Source organism: Geotrypetes seraphini, chromosome 12 (assembly GCF_902459505.1).
Source record: "Geotrypetes seraphini chromosome 12, aGeoSer1.1, whole genome shotgun sequence".
Classification (NCBI taxonomy): Eukaryota; Metazoa; Chordata; class Amphibia; order Gymnophiona; family Dermophiidae; genus Geotrypetes; species Geotrypetes seraphini.
Window position 1 is genome coordinate 49,206,912 of NC_047095.1, and position 18,373 is coordinate 49,225,284.

At 43.3% G+C, this 18,373-nt stretch overlaps 1 protein-coding gene across 9 annotated transcripts in view; it reads left to right on the top strand.

Moving 5' to 3' along the window:
- The window catches only part of DOCK7 (dedicator of cytokinesis 7), a 287,050-nt gene that overhangs the window by 192,780 nt on the left and 75,897 nt on the right, over positions 1-18,373 (top strand). For all 9 annotated transcript variants that reach the window (XM_033917249.1, XM_033917242.1, XM_033917240.1 and 6 more), the window contains 5 exons: positions 3,678-3,818; positions 3,924-4,037; positions 7,108-7,278; positions 10,816-10,955; positions 14,594-14,763. In XM_033917249.1, the coding sequence (XP_033773140.1) occupies positions 3,678-3,818; positions 3,924-4,037; positions 7,108-7,278; positions 10,816-10,955; positions 14,594-14,763 (736 nt within the window). The remainder of the gene's footprint in view (positions 1-3,677; positions 3,819-3,923; positions 4,038-7,107; positions 7,279-10,815; positions 10,956-14,593; positions 14,764-18,373) is intronic.

The following is an 18,373-nucleotide window of genomic DNA, read 5'->3' on the forward strand; positions in this document are numbered from 1 at the left end:
AGAATTCCTGTGAATGTCTAGAAACACATGTCTGGAAGAGGGAATAGTTGGAAGGTGCTGCTGAGCTGAACAAAGTGTCCACTTAGGAGAATAAGGAACAAGAAAGCTGAATAAGAATAAAGGAAGACTTGACTGAATCTGGGAAGAGAGGATGTTTTGGCCTAGATTCACTAAAGCTTCCGATCCTGTCCCGACGATCACAAAACTGGTTTTGTGATCGTTCCCCAACCCGACTCACTAAACTGCTCTCTGATCAAATCTCCTACCCGATCCGATCCACCCCTGCAAATGAGGGGAAATGGCATGCATAAGTAGGAAGCCATCGATTCACTAAGCAGAAGAAGGAACACCAGTTGGGTTTGCCGATCCAAAATGAAGCGACTGCTGAGGACCAGTCGCTTACTGTCCTTGCCGACTCTCCTGCTCTCTGCCGCCCTGAAATCCCAATAGCGAGGTTACAACTCCATATAAAACAACCCAAAAAAAACCCTAAAATATTTATACATATGCATATGAATTCCCTTTTAATATATTCTGCAAAAAGCACAGTGAGAGCCCATGGTTTTAACCTGCGGTTTTAACCCGCGGTTTTAAAGCGGGTTTTGTTCCGTAATCTGGCTGCACTAAAATTGAAACAATTCCTTTTAAAATGTCCACTCGTAGGGTCAGCAAGTAAACTGCAGCCACCCCTCCCCCTTTATTTTGAGCTCGCTTGTACGAAGAGCAAGCATCTGCGCAAATTGAGTCTACAACCAACGAGGATAATCTGCGCATGCGTCTCGATCGCTGTAGGGCACGCGTCCAATCAGGTCATTTGCACACAGAATCTGTTGTGAATCGGTCGCTCGGCAAAACTCAGCCAAGAATCGCCCAACAACGATGCAGATCGATGAGTTTAGTGAATCGAGGCCTAAGTTTTAGGGAATTCTATAAGGTATTGGGAGTGTGTGTTCAGACTCATAAGGAAGGTCAAACTTGGAGCGATGGTACACCTGCATCACTTTAATAGCATCATCTACCAAATGTAAAGTTAAAAAAAATTACTATATAAATCCTCTAATTCTATGATCATGGCATCTAAATGTAGATATAAGCAGCAAAAAAATTGTTATTAGCCTAGTGGTGGAGATACCCCATGAAAGTACATTTATAATAGGTGGCGAAAAAGCCTCAACTTATCAACAATATACGGACGGCAACCCAATGAGTTCTTAAGCCAGTCCTGCTCTGTATCATAGGCAAAAAACTCCACACATTTCAAAATGTAACTTTTCATAACGGGACCAAAGCCATCACTGTGCACAGGGAGCCAGAAAAAGAACAAAAACAGTTCACTTATCTTCTGACGATGGCAACAACAGCAGCGAGTAGATCTTCCTGCGATAGCACTTCTCACGCTGACAAAAGACAAGGAACTGGATGTCACCCAGCCAAAAAAATTTGTTATTAGCTAATAATAATTTTTTTGCTGATTGTATTTATATTTTGTTATTGCGATTTGGATTCTTGTGAGACCTAAAATGTAGATGTCGTTTGTGCACAAAGATTGTAGAAAGCTAGCACTTATGCAAGGTTGTAAATATTTAGCACTGACTCGGCCGTGTTCTATGATGTGAGTTCACAAGTCACATACCCACGGATTCTGTAAAGGCTACCCAGATTTGGGTGCAGATCCCAGAGTGGGCTCCAATGATTTAATTAGTAGACCTATCAAGCACTTAGATGCCGAAATCATAATTAGTACCAATTATCTGGCAACATGCTAGTCCGTAACAATGAGCACATAAATCGGATGGTGTGCAGCTCAAAAAGGAACATGGGTGGGGGCAGAGTCGTGGGGGAGGGGGGTGTCTGCATCCAATGTGCGCGCCAAGATTTACACCGTGGTTCAGCTGGCATAAGACCTCGTGTGCAAAGTTGAGTGCCCTTTATAGCAGTGTCTCACAAACTTTGTGACGCCGTGGCACACTAAGCGTGCCCGTGGCTCGAGGGCATCTGAAAGTGTGTGGACGTCATCGTGACATCCGTGCATGTGCGAAGGTCTTCCAGACGGGGCCCTGAGCCACCAGTAGGGGGAGCTGGAAGAGAAGAGGCGTGGAGAGGTACCGATTTGACAGCCTACAGGATGTGCCTCTCGCCGCGAGAGGAACGTCCTGTAGGCAGTCAGGCGGCACTTTTTCCTCCTCCCCAGTGTCTCACAGCACACCTAGAATCTCAGGTGGCACACAGTTTGTGATACACTGCTTTATAGAATTGCATTGTGTGCTGAATTTTACAGACGCCATTTATAGAATCCGGCCTGTATAGTATGTAAATGCAAGAGGGTCATTAGCATGTCAAAAAACAGAAAAGCAAGGAAACAAAACCCCACAAAAGCCAATTAAAACAGAAAAAGTGGGGATGGAACTGTACACTTCAACCGGGGATAAATACACAGCTGGTTTAAAAAGTCTATACTTTAATTGTCAGATTAGGTCTATCATATTAAAGTTGAGTATTTAGTCCCGGTTGATGTGTGCAGTTCCATCCCCACTTTTTCTGTTTTGATTGGCATTCGTGGGGTTTTGTTCCCTTGCTTTTTTCTGTTTGGACTTTTTTATTATTATTATTTGCATGAGCATGTCAAACTATTACACATGTAGACTATAAAATAGCTGTTATTTACACGCTAAAGTATGACTTTTAGGCATGCACATCTGTGGCTGCTGTTCACACAGTATAAGTGGGTCTGGCTCAACTGGTAGAGCTGCTGCCTCTGCAATCAGAGGTTGCGAGATCAAATCCTGGTGCAGCTGCGTTGTGACCCTGGGCAAGTCACGTAATCCTCCAGGCCCACCGCTTTGAATGTTTCCAAGTCTATTTACATTTTAATATACCGACCATCAACATGTATCTTGCCGGTTTGCAAAACGTTAAAATAAATTTAAGAATGGGGTAAAATAAAAGGTTGGACATAAAATACATTGATGTACGCGATTTTGAGGGAAAGGGGGGAAAGGAAAGTTTATAATTACATCTTTAAATAAAATAAAAATAAATGAGGGACGAGGGGGGGAGGAAAAAACACCAGGAGAAGGGGCCGCTCTTTTTGTTTACTGAGGTGCTGTTGGAAAAGGGAATTATCAGACGCTATGGTGTGCATCCTGGAATAAGAAAGTTAGTCTTGAATTTGTCAAGAGAATTTTCTTGGCGAAGGTGAGATGGCATGGCGTTCCAAAGGGTCGGAGCTGTAACAGAGAAATTGCTAGTGTTGCAAAGTTCTTTGATTGGGGATGGGGTGGGGGGGGACAGTCAATAAGTTGTGGTACGCAGATCTGAGGGTCCGTGGAGAAGATTGTCAAGAAAAGCTGGTGAACGCGCCTGTTTGATTTTAAATGCCAACAGTAAGATTTTACATGTGGTGCGATGTGAAATGAGTAACCAGTAGAAGTTCCCATTCCCTCTCCCTTAAATATTGGTGCGTGAATGCTGACTTGTACTAGTATTCTTTAATGGGATGTAGGCACCCAGATGCCATTATAGAATCTATTGGTGCTTAAATTTTGATGCACTTTATACAATTTCTCCCCAAATAACATTTTCAAGAAATCATGTTTTTACTATCTGTGAAGTGCAGTGGGTTGAATGTCCCCCCTTCCCCCCCCCTCCTTTCTTGTCCTGACTTGGGCTGTCCACAGGTGAAGAGCATGGTGCATCATCTCTATTTCATGGACAAACTGGATATGCCGAGGAAGACTCGTTTCCCTGAGCGCTTTATGGATGACATCAATGCTCTGGTTAGCACAATGGCCAGCGATATCGTGTCACGGTTTCAGAAGGTAATTGCAAGTGCCTGGGGCTGCCCCGTCTACTTGTAGCATGAAGGCAAGATTAATCGTTGCTGTAACATTGTTTCTTACTTTGTTTTCACTCCCCCCCCCCAGGATACTGAGATGGTTGAAAGGCTTAATACAAGTCTGGCTTTTTTTCTCAATGACCTGTTATCAGTCATGGATAGAGGGTTCGTCTTTAGCCTGGTTAAGGCTTACTACAAACAGGTAAAGTTAATCCATAGTAATGGTTTTTATTTTGAGCATACCTGTTGCATCTTACAGATATGTTGTGGGGGGGGGGGGGGTTCACATTACTTAACTGATGCATTCCGGAACATAGAAACAATCGTAATGAGTACAATAGGATAACAGAATGTTAAGTAACATTTTCTTTATGAAACTTAGAGAGAACAGAAGTCCTTGCTTTGGTAACTGAAATGTTAGGAAATAAATCCACGTACAAGTGCATTTTATACTGACATGCATATTTAGAAAATGCAAAAGAAAATCAGTTGTTTGTTGCATGCATATTAGAGAGGTTTTTAAAGTAAAATAATTATAGAAATGCATTTTGTATGCACTGAGGTTCCAGCAAATGCACATTCAATAGAAAAAGGTGGGTTAGCCTGCAAAGTAATTTAGTTAAAGCTTTTGACACCTATTTACAATAGGTCCTGTAACACACTTTAATTTTCTTTGAGTTGGGAATATTATTTAATAATATTTGCTTTTTACGTTCCGCGGGGAGTGGTGAACATGGATTTTTCTTTTTGTTTTTTCTTTTTTTTTTTTTTTTTTGCAAAAGCCAATTTGGTGGGGGCAAAAAAGTATTCTAAATCATTGGTTGAAAGATCAGCCCCCATCTTTTTGGTATTGGGACAACAAACTCCATGCTTTAATGATGTGGGAATCCTATGGGGTTAGAGGTCATCGTAAAAAGCAAAAGGCATTCCTGCAGGTTTGGAATAAATATATCCAAACGCTTTCTTTGAGATCGTGAAGCCTTCTGCTGAACGGGTTTTCCAGCACACACCATTCCTGATATGTGGCATTTTTCTCCTGGGGGGGCTTGGGGGGTTAGTTTTCAGGAGGGATTTCTATGGGTTCTGTTTATTTGCTGAGGCACCATAACAGCACAGACATCTCGGTATTTATTTTTTGTACAGCATTGCTGTAGAATGAGTATACGAGGTGGTTAAAATGATGATCTGCCATGCCAATGTAAATGTTCTGGTTGTTTCTAAGGATTTCTGATTCCTTTGTAATTTGGTTTTGTTTCTCACATTGAGAATTTAATAGATTCAAACATAAGTTAAAGCTTTTGAGACCAGGGCAGTGCACAGCAGATGAGATGCTAAAGTTATTTTTGTGGAGAAGAGAATAATTTAATGTCAACATAAGAACATAAGCAATGCCTCCACTGGGTCAGACCCGAGGTCCATCGTGCCCAGCAGTCCGCTCACGCGGCGGCCCAACAGGTCCAGGACCTGTGCAGTAGCCCTCTATCTATACCCCTCTATCCCTTTTTCCAGCAGGAAATTGTCCAATCCTTTCTTTAACTCCAGTACTGTACTCTGTCCTATTACGTCCTCTGGAAGCGCATTCCAGGTGTCCACCACACGCTGGGTAAAGAAAAACTTCCTAGCATTCGTTTTGAATCTGTCTCCTTCCAACTTTTCCGAATGCCCTCTTGTTCTTTTATGTTTTGAAAGTTTGAAAAATCTGTCCCTCTCTACTCTCTCTATGCCCTTCATGATCTTGTAGGTCTCTATCATGTCTCCTCTGAGTCTCCGCTTTTCCTGCGAGAAGAGCCCCAGTCTCTCCAATCTTTCAGTGTATGAAAGGTTTTCCATGTCAAGGGAAGAAAGTGGCACCCTCCGAGCCAATAATTATGGTGTATACTCTTTAAAAAGTATTAGTAACCACGGTTTTATTTGCTGGTTTTCTATGCTTGTTGAGTGTATGAGGCTTGTTTGTTGTAAATAATTTTTTATGGTCCTCTCTCAATGCAGGAAAATACCCCGTATTAGTACAGTTTTTTGATTATATTCGTATCATGTTCATCAACTCATGAAGTGTGACACATTGTTAATTATGTTGCCTTCTGATCTTCAGAGATCCCCCTCATATATTTAGCCTGTGGGAGATTTCATTTCAGTGCCTTTTTATCATGGGTGCTATATACATGTACCCCAGTCATTAAGGCCTAGATTCACTAAACCCTCTGATCCTGTCTCGACGATCACAGAACCGGTTTTACTGGTTTTGCGATCGTTCCCCAACCCCGACCTAATTCACTAAACTGCTGCCAATCAAATCTCCTACCCAATCCGATCCACCCATGTAAATGAGGTGAAATGGCATGCAAAAATAGGAAGCCATCGATTCACTAAGCGGAAGAAGAAACACCGATTGGGTTTGCCGATCCGATAGTACGCGACTGCTGAGGACCAGTCGCTTGCTATCCTTGTCGACTCTCCTGTCCTCTTCCGCCCTTACAACCCCGTATAAAACAACCATTAAAATAATAAGTATCTTTGAAACCACAGGCTCGCAATGCGCTTTTTGCAGAGCCTGAGTTTTTAACCCAAAAGGGCCCCCCCTCCCTGAACCCCCAAAAATGCCCCCCACCACACTGATGCCCACTGCCGCTTCCAAATTATGGCAGGAGAGATTCCCACTCCCTCCTGCCATCAGGCCAACTCTCCCCGCAAAAACAAACAAACTGCAGGAGGGATGCCGACTCCCTCCTGCCACCAAACGCCAACTCCCCATTCCCGGTCCCCTCCCCGTACCTGTAACGGAGCAGGAGGGATGCTCGGGTCCCTCCTGCTCTAATGACTCCAGCGACGCCCCTGAGGCCTTAGGCCCCGCCCCGGTGCATTATGTGATGCACGGGGCGGGGCCTAAGGCCCTGATTGGCTCAGGTGCCTCGGGCTCCTCTCTTGGTAGGCGCCTGAGCCAATCAGGGACTTCCATAGGGAGTAGCCTAAGGAAGTCCCTGATTGACTATTGCATGCAAAGAAGACAATGACTCAATCACTGTTTTAAAATCGGCCAGGAATTGGCCAACAGCGATTGACTCCCTGTCTTTAGTGAACCTGGGCCTAAGGCGCTTGCCTGCGAGGAAAAGTCATTAATACAATTCTTTCAATGAATTAAGAAATTCAAGTTTCGGTTGTTTCATCTTTTACCATTTGAAAGGGATCCAAAACGCTGAATAATGCATGACACCTGATCTGTTAGTGCTTGTTTTAAATGTTGATGGGTTGCTGGTTGTTTTCATATTTGCAAGGTGTCTTCAAAGCTTTATTCATTGCCCAGCCCAAGTGTCCTGGTATCGCTGAGGCTGGACTTCTTGCGCATAATCTGCAGCCATGAACACTACGTTACCTTAAATTTGCCTTGCAGTCTCCTTACGCCACCTTCCTCGCCATCACCGTCCGTGTCTTCTGCAACATCCCAGGTAAGACCTACACAAAGTTGTCTGCCCCTACCAATAGAAATCACCACTTGAAAAAGAAAAATATTCACTTAAGGGGTAAACCTATATCATTTATGACTTCTTACTTTAGTGGGGAAAAATATCTGTGCATTTTTCAGTATATGGCAGGGCTTCCCAAACTGGCTTATGTCCCTAAACCTTTATTTGAGGTTGCACAGGCCCACCAAGGACAAATCATCAGCCTGCATCTTCAGGGGTCTACATGTGTTCTGTGGCTGCATGATGATTCATGGCCACAGAAAGTTTGATAAGGACTGCTATATAGACTCTGACAGATTTTTAAAGCAAAAGTGCATCCATAAAGGGCCATATTCTATACACTTCTCCCTCCAGATTCGCAGGGGATAGGAGCAGAGCCGGACCGTGAATGGCGAAAAACTGCAAATATCCGGCTCTGATCCACCCCTGCCTCCCTCCCGCCTTCCCGGCCTTACCTGGTGGTCTAGCGGGATTTCGGGGCAGGAGCGATCTTCCTACGCGCCTGCCCCATGCAGAACGCCATTAGGAAATGGCTGCCATGAGTTCCCATAGTCTCTTGAGACTACGACGGGAACTCCCTACAGCTATTTCCTAATGGTGATCTGCACGGGGCAGGAGCGTAGGAAGATCGCTCTTGCCCCGAAAGCCCGCTAGACCACCAGGTAAGGCCGGGATGCCGGGGGGCAGACTTAACGATGTTTGGTTTTTTTTTCTTTTTTCCCCTCCCCAAAAAATCACGAATATGTGAAATCACAATTGCCGAAACCGCGAATGGGGAGGGGGGAAGTGTATATGACACCTAAAAAAATTGGCACCAAAAAAGGACGGCACTTAGAGTGATTCTGTAAAACACCTTCACACTTATTTATTTATTTATTTTAGTATTTATATACCACTTATAACCTAAGTGGTGTACATTCAGGTACTCAAGCATTTTTCCCTATCTGTCCTGGCGGGTTCACAATCTAGCTAATGTACATGGGGCAATGGGGGGATTAAGTGACTTGCCCAGGGTCACAAGGAACAGTGTGGGTTTGAACCCACAACCTCCGGGTGCTGAGGCTGTAGCTTTAACCACTGCACCACTCTAGAAATCAAAATGAAGTAAAGGTGAGCCAAGTACAGGACAATCAAGCCATTGTGACATCACTGATGAGGTTGGCTCTTAGGCATTGGTGGAATGAGGCATTGTGATGTCACAATACCAGCTCTGGTTATCAGAGGCTGAAACTTTTCACTCTATTTATTTATTCAATTTTCTATACTGTTCTCCCAGGGGAGCTCAGAATGGTTTACATGAATTTATTCAGGTACTCAAGCATTTTTCCCTATCTGTCCTGGCGGGCTCACAATCTATCTAATGTACATGGGGCAATGGGGGGATTAAGTGACTTGCCCAGAGTCACGAGGAGCAGTGTGGGTTTTGAACCCACAACCTCAGGGTTCTGAGGCTGTGGCTCTAACCACTGCGCCTCTATGTGTGAAAACCAGGCCTAAATACCTGCACTTAAGTTGTGTGCGGATTGGGCCTAGTCTATAATGGTGCACTTAACGTTTAGGAATGCCCTCGACCCATCCATGCTCCTCCCCTGGCCACACCCCCTTTTGAGACTTGCTCACTAGAATTTATACGTGCCACTTTACAGCATATGCTTAGGAAGTTGTACACGCAAATGCTAATTAGTGCCAATTATCATTACTTGGTAATTTTTGACCCTCGTTAAGCAATTAAGTTGCGTGCACAAATTGGCAATGTGCAGAGATTTGCGCTTGCAGCTTTGGTTGCACTATACAGAATTGGGTCCAAAGTGCTTTGAAAATTACCCAAGGAAACATAAGAAACGCCTTCACCGGATCAGACCAAGGTCCATCTAGTCCGGCAATCCGCACACGCGGAGGCTCATTTAGGTGCTCCTTGTTGGAGACCCGGATTTCCCGTATCCCTCAATATGATTTGCAAGAAGGTGTGCATCCAACTTGCGTTTGAAAGCTGTGCATGCACATTTACACCTTTTATTTAAAATGCCGAATATTTTCAAGTGAAGCCTGTAAGTAGGCAAGAGTGTAAAACCCTCACAAGTCCCATCTTCTAAAACAGTGCTTGAAGTTACATAGTAACAGGCTAAGTATAGATAAGAACATAAGAATTGCCATACTGGGTCAGACTGAAGGTCCATCAAGCCCAGTATCCAACAGTGGCCAACCCAGGTCCCAAGCACCTATCTAGATCCCAAGTAGTAAAACAGATTTTATGCTGCTTATCCTAGGAATTAGTGGATTTCCCCAAGCCATCTCAATAATGGCCTATGGACTTCTGTTTTAGGAAATTATCCAAGCCTTTTTTTAAACCCCGCTAAGCTAACTGGTTTCACCACATTCTCTGGCAACAAAATTCCAGAGTTTAATTACACATTGTGTGAAGAAATATTTTCGCCTGTTTGTTTTAATTCTACTATTTAGTAGCTTCATCACAATCCCCCTAGTTCTAGTATTTTTGGAAAGAGTGAATAAGCATTTCACATCTACCCTTTCCAGTTCACTCAGTATTTTATAGACCTCTATCATATCACCCCTGAGCCATCTCTTCTCCAAGCTGAAGAGCCCTAGCCCTAGCCTTTCCTCTTAGGGAAGTCATTCCAAACCTTTTATCATTTTTGTCACCCTTCTCTGTACCTTTTCTAATTCTGCTATATCTTTTTGGAGATACAGCTACCAGAACTGCACACAGTATTCAAGTTGCAGCCATACCAAAGAGTGATAAAAGGGCATTACAACATTTTCATCTTTGTTTTCCATTTCTTTTCTGATAACTCCTAACATTCTAATTGCTTTCTTTGCCGCTGTCGCACATTGAGCTGTGGGTTTCAACGTATTCTCAACAGATTCTCTAGATCCTTTTCCCGGGCAGTAAATATTTGATTAATAAAAATAAACAATCACTAGAGTACCGCTAGAAGTTGTGGCCACCATTTTAACCAGGGAGCCAACAAGGGCAGGAGCAATTGGATTTCACTCCCATCTAGCCTATCCCCCTAGACCAGGGGTCGCCAATTCCAGCCTTCCAGAGCCACAGGCAGGTCAGGTTTTCAGGATATCCGCAACAAATATGCATGAGATAGATTTGCATTTCAAGGAGGAAGTGCATGCAAATCCATCTCATGCGTATTCATGGTGGGTATCCTGAAAACCTGACCTGCCTGTGGCTCTTGAGGACCAGAATTTTCCACCCCTGACCTAGAACAGTAAGGACCTTAATGCAGGCTCGACTGAACTGGCAGGCTAGGAAGCAAAAGTTCTGTTAGCAGTTCTTCCTCTTGCCATCATGAATTTCTCTTGTAAAGTGCTGGACCAGGGGAACCTGCAGTTTTTATAAACTACCTTCCTTTTGTCCACTTTTTAGTAGAAAGAGAAGAATTGTGGGAAAGGTTTAAAGGTCATGACTTTAAAAAAAAAAAAAGTAAATTTAATAAGCTTTGGGAGACTATAATGCAACTTTGGTTCTGTTTGTTTTGTTAATAGAGTTCTGGATTTTCTACCAGTGTCCAAGACCAGAAGATTGCAAATATGTTTGAATTGTCTGTGCCCTTCCGTCAGCAGCATTATTTAGCAGGGCTGGTGCTAACGGAATTAGCGGTCATTCTTGATCCTGATGCAGAGGGGTGAGTCGTCTTTATTAAAGTTGCAAATTCACCACTATCAGCCATGCAGTAACTAGATGGCAGTATCTTCCTTTGTATTTTATAACCACTGCTGTGTTAATATGGCTATTTTATTTTTATTTTATCATTGTCACACATGGACCGGATGATACACATCCCAGAAAGAACTCAAACATGAAATTGCTAATCTGTTGTTAGTGATCTGTTAACTTTTTGGTAAAATCATCTAATTGGAGGGTGGCCAATGTTACACCGATTTTTAAAAAGAGTTCCAGGGGAGATCCGGGGAATTAGACCAGTAAGCTTTACCTCATTGCTGGGCAAAATAGTGGAAACAATTAAAAAAAAAAAAATTGTGAAACATGTAGACAATAGTGCTGCCCGATTCAGGAAAAAAAAATTTGATTCGATTCAGCCTATTGAATTGATTTTTCGATTCGATTCGATTTTCCTGCCCAATTGGGTGGGTTTTTCCAAACATCCTGGTGGGTTTATTTTATAGCCTCTTCACCCCCTTTGCCTTCTCCTAACTACACTGGCGCTGTGGTGTAAACAAAATAAACAAAAAAGACTTTTCCTCTCTCTCTTAAATCCTAGTCCACGTTTGCGGTCTAACACCAGCTCTGGCAGGATATACATTTCAAATCTGACATATTGTAATGACAATACAGAAAATAAAATTATTTTTCCTACCTTTTGTTGTCTGGTCATTTTTCAAATCTTGTTGGTCTGGTTGTCTTCTGATCAGGCTCTCCTTCTTTCTTCTTTCTCCATGCTAACCATCCATCTTCCATCTCTGTCCTCCCTTTCTGTTTTCCTTTCCTCCCCACGGAGGTCTGGCATCTTTCCTTTTTTTCATTTCCAGCTGCAGCAATGGACCTCACCATCCATAGATCCACCATCTCTCCTTTTCTTATCTACCCTTTCATCCAGCATCTCTCTTCTGTGTCCCTGTCCCTATTCTCGTCTCCAGTATCGTCCCCCTTGTGTCCCTGTTCCTGTGCTCCCTCCATGCCCAGCATCTTTTCTCTCCCCATATCCAGCTTCTTCTTTCTCTCTTCCTTACCTCCTGTATCCCCTTCCCCAGGTACAGGCTGTCTCCTACTATCTCTCCTGCCATCCTGCACCCTGCCCACCTACTTTGGAGCAGTATCTTGTCCCTCTGCTTTCCTCCCCCTCTTTTTGGTTTGGTCTCTCTCTTCCCTTCACTTCACCCCAGGTCTGGCATCTCCCTTCCCCTCTCTTACTCTTTCCTCCTCCTTCCTCTGCACAGGCCTGCCTCCCTACCGCCAAAGGAACTCTTCCTCCTCCTCCCAGGCCTGCCTCCCTGCCCTGAAGGCCTGCTCCCCGCCGCGAAGACCTGTGCCCCCCACAAAGGCACTTTCTCTCTTCCTATCCACCACGAAGGCCTGCTCCCCCCGCCACGAAGGCACTCTTTTCCTCCTCTCTGCTGCGAATGCCAGCTCCCCCCATGAAGGCCAGCTCCCTCCCCCGCCATGAAGGCACTCTTATACTCCTCTCCACCGTGAATGCCAGCTCCGCCAGGAAGGCCTGCTCCCCCCTGCCGTGAAGGCACTCTTTTCCGCCACGAACGCCTGCTCCCCCCACAGCCTGCACCTTCCCCGCTCTTACCTTTTTAACGCTAATAGGGCAGCCTGCAGACTCGCTGGTGTTATAGCGATCCCTGCAGCTGCCCGTGGTCCTCAGTGGCACGTTCTCTCTGCCGCAATCCTGCTCCTGACGTCAGAGCAGGGGCAGGATCGCGGCAGAGAGAACGTGCCACTGAGGACCACGGGCAGCTGCAGGGATCGCTATAACACCAGCGAGTCTGCAGGCTGCCCTATTAGCCTAAAGGAGGTAAGAGCGGGAAAGCTGGGGGAGGCCTTTCTGACCGACCTTCCCCTCTCAAGCAGGAGCAGCAGAGGATGGCCAGCAAGAGGCAGCGCTGCAGCTCCTGCTTTAGGAAAGCACGGGGAAAGGGTCGGCCATTGAATCGGGAGACCGATTTTTTTTAAAAAAAATTGAATCGATTCGAATCGATTCGCCTGATTTGAATTGGTGAATCAATTCGAATCGTGAATCGGGCAGCACTAGTAGACAAACATGATTTAATGAGACAGTCGGCATGGGTTCAGCCTTGCTAATTTGCTTGACTTCTTTGAGGGTGTGAATAAACATGTTAATAAAGGCAAGCCGGTTGATGTAGTGTATCTAGATTTCCAGAAAGCTTTTGACAGAGTTCCTCATGAGCGGCTCCTGAGAAAATTTAAAAGTCATAGGATAGGAGGCAATGTTCAATTGTGGATTAAGAACTGGTTATTGGACAGAAAATAAAGGTTAGGGTTAAATGTCCATTTTTCTCAATGGAGGAGGGTAAATAATGGTGTGCTGCAGTGACCAGTGCTATTTAACTTATTTATAAATGATCTGGAAATTGGAACTACGAGTGAGGTGATTAAATTTGTAGAAGACACTAAATATTCAAAGCTGTAAAAATGCATGCGGGCTTTGAAAAACTGCAGGAAAACTGGTCATCCAAATGTCAGATGAAATTTAATGTGGACAAATGCAAAAGTGATGCACATTGGGAAGAATAATCCAAATCATAGTTACCAGATATTAGGGTCAACGCTCAAGTAAAAGATGTAGGTGTCATTGTGGACAATACACTAAAACCTTCCACCCAGTGTGTGATGGCAACAAAAAAGCAAACAAGATTCTAGGAATTATTAGAAAAGGGACGATAAACAAGACTAAGAATGTTATAATACCTTTGTATCGCTCCATGGTGCGACCTCACCTTGAGTACTGCATTCAGTTCTGGTCTCCTTATCTCAAAAAAGATATAGTGGCACTAGAAAAGGTTCAATGAAGAGCAACCAAGATGATAAAAGGGATGGAATTCCTCTCATATGTGAAAAGACATCTGAGGGGAGATATGATTGGAGCGAAAAATCGATCACTCCACTCAGGATTTTGTAGACTTCAATCATATCTCCCCTAACCTTTTTAGTCTTTCCTCATCCCCTTTATCATCTTGGTCGCTCTTTGAACCTTTTCTAGCGCCGCTATATCTTTCGTGAGATAAGACCAGAATTCTTTATTTCTTTACATGTTAAAGAGTGTGTTTGGATTTAGTTTTGAGCAATCTGGTTTTATTTCTTTGGGAAAATATTGTTGTGTCTTTGAGGATAGTATGGTACATCAATGTCAACACAATACGCAATAAAACATTTTAATAGGGCACGCTAATGAAAGATTAAGTTCTTACCTTGATAATCTTCTTTCTGTTAATCTTCTCAGGAGTCTGCATTAGGCGATCAATCCACTAAAGCAAAATAAATTAGGTTTTACCTAGTACAGCAGATTTAATTTGTTCTTAGCACTAGTTTAGATGAGACACAATGAAAATTCAGATTGCTATTATTAAAGAATGGAGATTTTTTTTTCAAGTTTAATTTAATTAGAAATAGATATGATTGAATGTGTTTTTTTGTGATGGTGACATTAAAAAAAACCTTTCACAAGCTTCTTTCTAGTTACAAAAAAATACTTGCATGTTCACATGGTGCAGTTTGCTTTTGCAGATCTTGATTAATCAGTGTGACCCCCCCCTCCCCTCCCCCATCCTTTAACAGTCTTTTTGGATTACACAAGAAAGTCATAAATGTAGTACACAATTTACTGTCAAGTCACGACTCGGATCCACGATACTCCGACCCTGAAGTAAAGGCCCGTGTGGCTATGCTGTACCTGCCGCTTATTGGGATCGTCATGGAAACACTACCTCAGCTGTATGATTTTACAGGTACTTCATCTCTTTGCACGTTCACTGACCATCTTCCTCCCCCACTCCCGACTACTAGAATGGCTTCCAGCTTTGAAACACACAGGGTAGTGGTGTAAAAACAGAGGCCCTGATTCTATAAATGGCATCTAACTCCTAGGTGGAGTTTGGCATGGTTGTCAGTCAACCACTAGGAACCATTTATCGAATCGCACCTAGTGACTCCTAAGCATTTTTAGGCGCTGGTAGGAATTGAATCTTTAGGCGCTGCCATTAGGCCAGGGTTTTCTTGACCTAAATGAGCACACCTAAGTCAGTCCACACCCAAACTTTGTCCAAATCTGCCCCTAACTGTGCCTACTTGCCGGTAGGTGTCTATCTTTGAAGTGGTAGGCGTCTACCAGCAAGTTAATTTTTTTAATTGGTTTTTAATAGCGCTTTCAACTATCAACCCTGATTAAGCCAATTAAAGCAATTAAGTTAGGTGCCTAGATGGCTAAGCACGCCAATCTAGGCACCTAACCATAGGCAACTGTAGGTTGGTGGTAGGTTTGTCAACTCTTCCACCCAACTGAATAGACTGGGATTGGTCCTGGTTTTTGCCCCAGCGCATTCATAAATTTGTAGTTCCCTTTCTCTTAGAGAAAACAGTGCGACAGTCAACAGTAGAAATCCATGCATTCAGTGGGGTAAAACTAGGACTGGATCAGCTTGTTTAACAGCCCCCGGAGTGAGGTGGCAGTCCTAGTTTGATGTACGCGTGCACGACCCTTTCTAGCATGTGTCATAAACATTTCTGCAGCTTTTGCTACTGGCATTTATTATCTTTATATTCTGCCACTTTAATTACACAACAAGGCGTATATATGACTGTTACACCCATTAGGGCAAAATTAATAAGCCAGCACATAATTGTGTAATTTTACATAGCCATTAGGAAGGGGAACCGGGGACTCTGCCCACAGGTAAAGAGGAACCATTTCATCATCGCCCTCCACTGTGTTGTGCTCTCGGAGCCTTTAAAAATAATATTGAGAAAGAAAACTGAAGGCAGGGTGGGCTGAGAGAGACTAAGGGCTAGATTCACAAAGCAAACCGATTGTAAAAGGACGCCTTAGGTTTTTAAAGAAGCTCTAAAACTTTTTTTAGCCTACCAGATACAAGTTTGTGTAGTGTATAGCCACGCTGTTTATTTTGGCTCACTTGCGTAATAACCCCAATAATTTCATCATAATACGGCCCCTGAAAAGGTACCAAGTCTTAGGTTCTACACCCAGTTTCATAATAGCACTTTGCAAACGACTTTCTCTTTATTTAGCTTGCAGTATTGGTCTTTTTCTTGGAAAGGAATTAAAGGAATCAAGAATTTCAGCCTTTCTTTGGCTTTTAAATTTTCCCAATTATGGAATGAACTTCCTTTAATTTTGAGATGTCCCAGTCCTTTCCAATCCTTACGTAAATCTTTAGAAACTTTTCTATTTGCTAAACATTTTGAAAATTAATCTCCTTGCAATTTTAGCATATCTTTATTAATTATTGTTAACTGTGTCGAGCTTCCTCAGGTTGATGACCCGGTATATAAAGCTAAGAACATAAGAAGTTGCCTCCGCTGAGTCAGACCAGAGGTCCATCCTGCCCAGCGGTCCGCTCTCGCGGCGGCCCATCAGGCCTAATTGCCTGAACAGTGTCCCTGACTAATTTTGTAACTGCCTCTAATCCTATCCCTATTACCTACCTCTACTCCTATCTGTACCCCTCAATCCCTTTGTCCTCCAGGTATCTGTCCAGACCCTCTTTGAAGCCCTGTAGCGTGCTCCTGCTTATCACATCCTCCAGTAGCACGTTCCATGTATCCACCACCCTCTGAGTGAAAAAGAACTTCCTGGCGTTTGTTCTAAACCTGTCCCCTTTCAATTTCTCTGAGTGCCCCCTTGTTTGGAGATATTTTTATTAAAGTTTGTTTATTAAGATTTATTCAACAAAGATTCAATATACATCAACATGATTGTAGTGTAACATGTCCAGACCTTTGACAAGGTTGGTATAAAAGACTCCCTTCCCAATCTATCTGGAGACCCAACGCCATAGTTTGGAACTATTTTTATTAGGTTTTTATATACCGCCTATCAAGTTTATCCAAGTAGTTTACAATAAGGTACTCAAGCATTTTCCCTATCTGTCCCTTTGGGTTCACAATCTATCTAACATACCTGGGGCAACGGAGGAGTGAGTGACTTTCCAAGGATCATAAGGAGCAGTGTGGAGTTTTGAGCCCACAACCTCAGGGTGCTGAAGCTGCAGCTACTCTAGCCTGTTGCTCATGCAGGCCTGGCTCCCTCTGAAATCAATTCTGAGTTGCGGAAGTTTTAGTTTAGTTTAGTATCACTGAATTAAATTACTCGTTCTCAGGTACGTTTCGCAGTTTTCTTCATAAATTTTTTTTTTTTTAAATTCTGTTGGTCTTGATAAACAGACGTTCCGGATTTTCAGGCTAAATTCCGAAACTAGCGTGTTCATTAATCATTATTATGAGTGCAGCCTTGAAATCTCTGAAGATCATCGAGCCTGACGGAACAGGATGTTAACAAAAAACTAAATCTCCAGCACAGGGTTATTGATTGATTAGACCTGCGGAATGATTACTAGAACGCAGCTGACTGACCGGTGGATCTGGAAGAGTGCCAAATTTCATTAATGAAAACTGATGCTACGGTGCCCTGTAGTGTGGGCCTAAGTGGAAACCAGGTGCAGCTGGCATACTGGAACCCATGAACTCTGTGACCTATTGCCAACTGATTGGCACAGAGTGTGTGCAGGGAAATTTGTTTCCTGATCATTTGCAAAGCAAGCCTAACCCTGAACTCTAACCCAATAATAGTATAGTTGGGGTCATTATGCTCTAGCCACATCCTTAATTCCTATGAGCCTCAGAGCATTCAGTGTGCCGGCCCGTGCTAAAAACCTCTAGCGCGGCTTCATAAAAGGAACCCAAAATTAGGCTTAAAGACTTGGTACCTTTTTCAGTTTTTTAAAAAAAGACTCTGATATTACTTTTAAAAATTATAAAATTTTGTAACCCATTTGACTAAAACCAGTTGTTTCTGTATTTTGACAATCCAAGTTTCCAGTAAACCAAATTTAAAACCTAATAATTGATATTTGCACTAGAGAATGACACGGTGACAAAATTCATCCCCGTCCCTGCGGATAACCGCGGGAAATAATCCCATGTCATTTTTTAGTGTCTATTTCAACCTCAGTCCTTCTATACCAGCATTCTTCAAAGCAAAGCTTGAGGGTCAGTGGTTGTGGTCATTCGTATTCTGATTCTTCCCTCGCTCCTTAAAGAATGATATGAAGATGGTTTCCCGCGGTTATCCGCGGGAACGGGAATGGTGATGAATTTTGTCACCGTGTCATTCTCTAATTTGCACTAAAAGTGGCCACTAGGTTTCTTGGCATGCTGCTCAGAGCTAGAAACAAGCTGCAGGGAGTGGTGGCAGTCCATTTACTTGTCTGGCGGGGCTTGGCATTCCTGCCACCAAAGGTATGCCTAGCGTGCCTGTACTAGGGTCCCTCTCCCTCAAATTGCAGGGCTTACAATGCCCGGAGAGAGCCTTGTTAAACATTT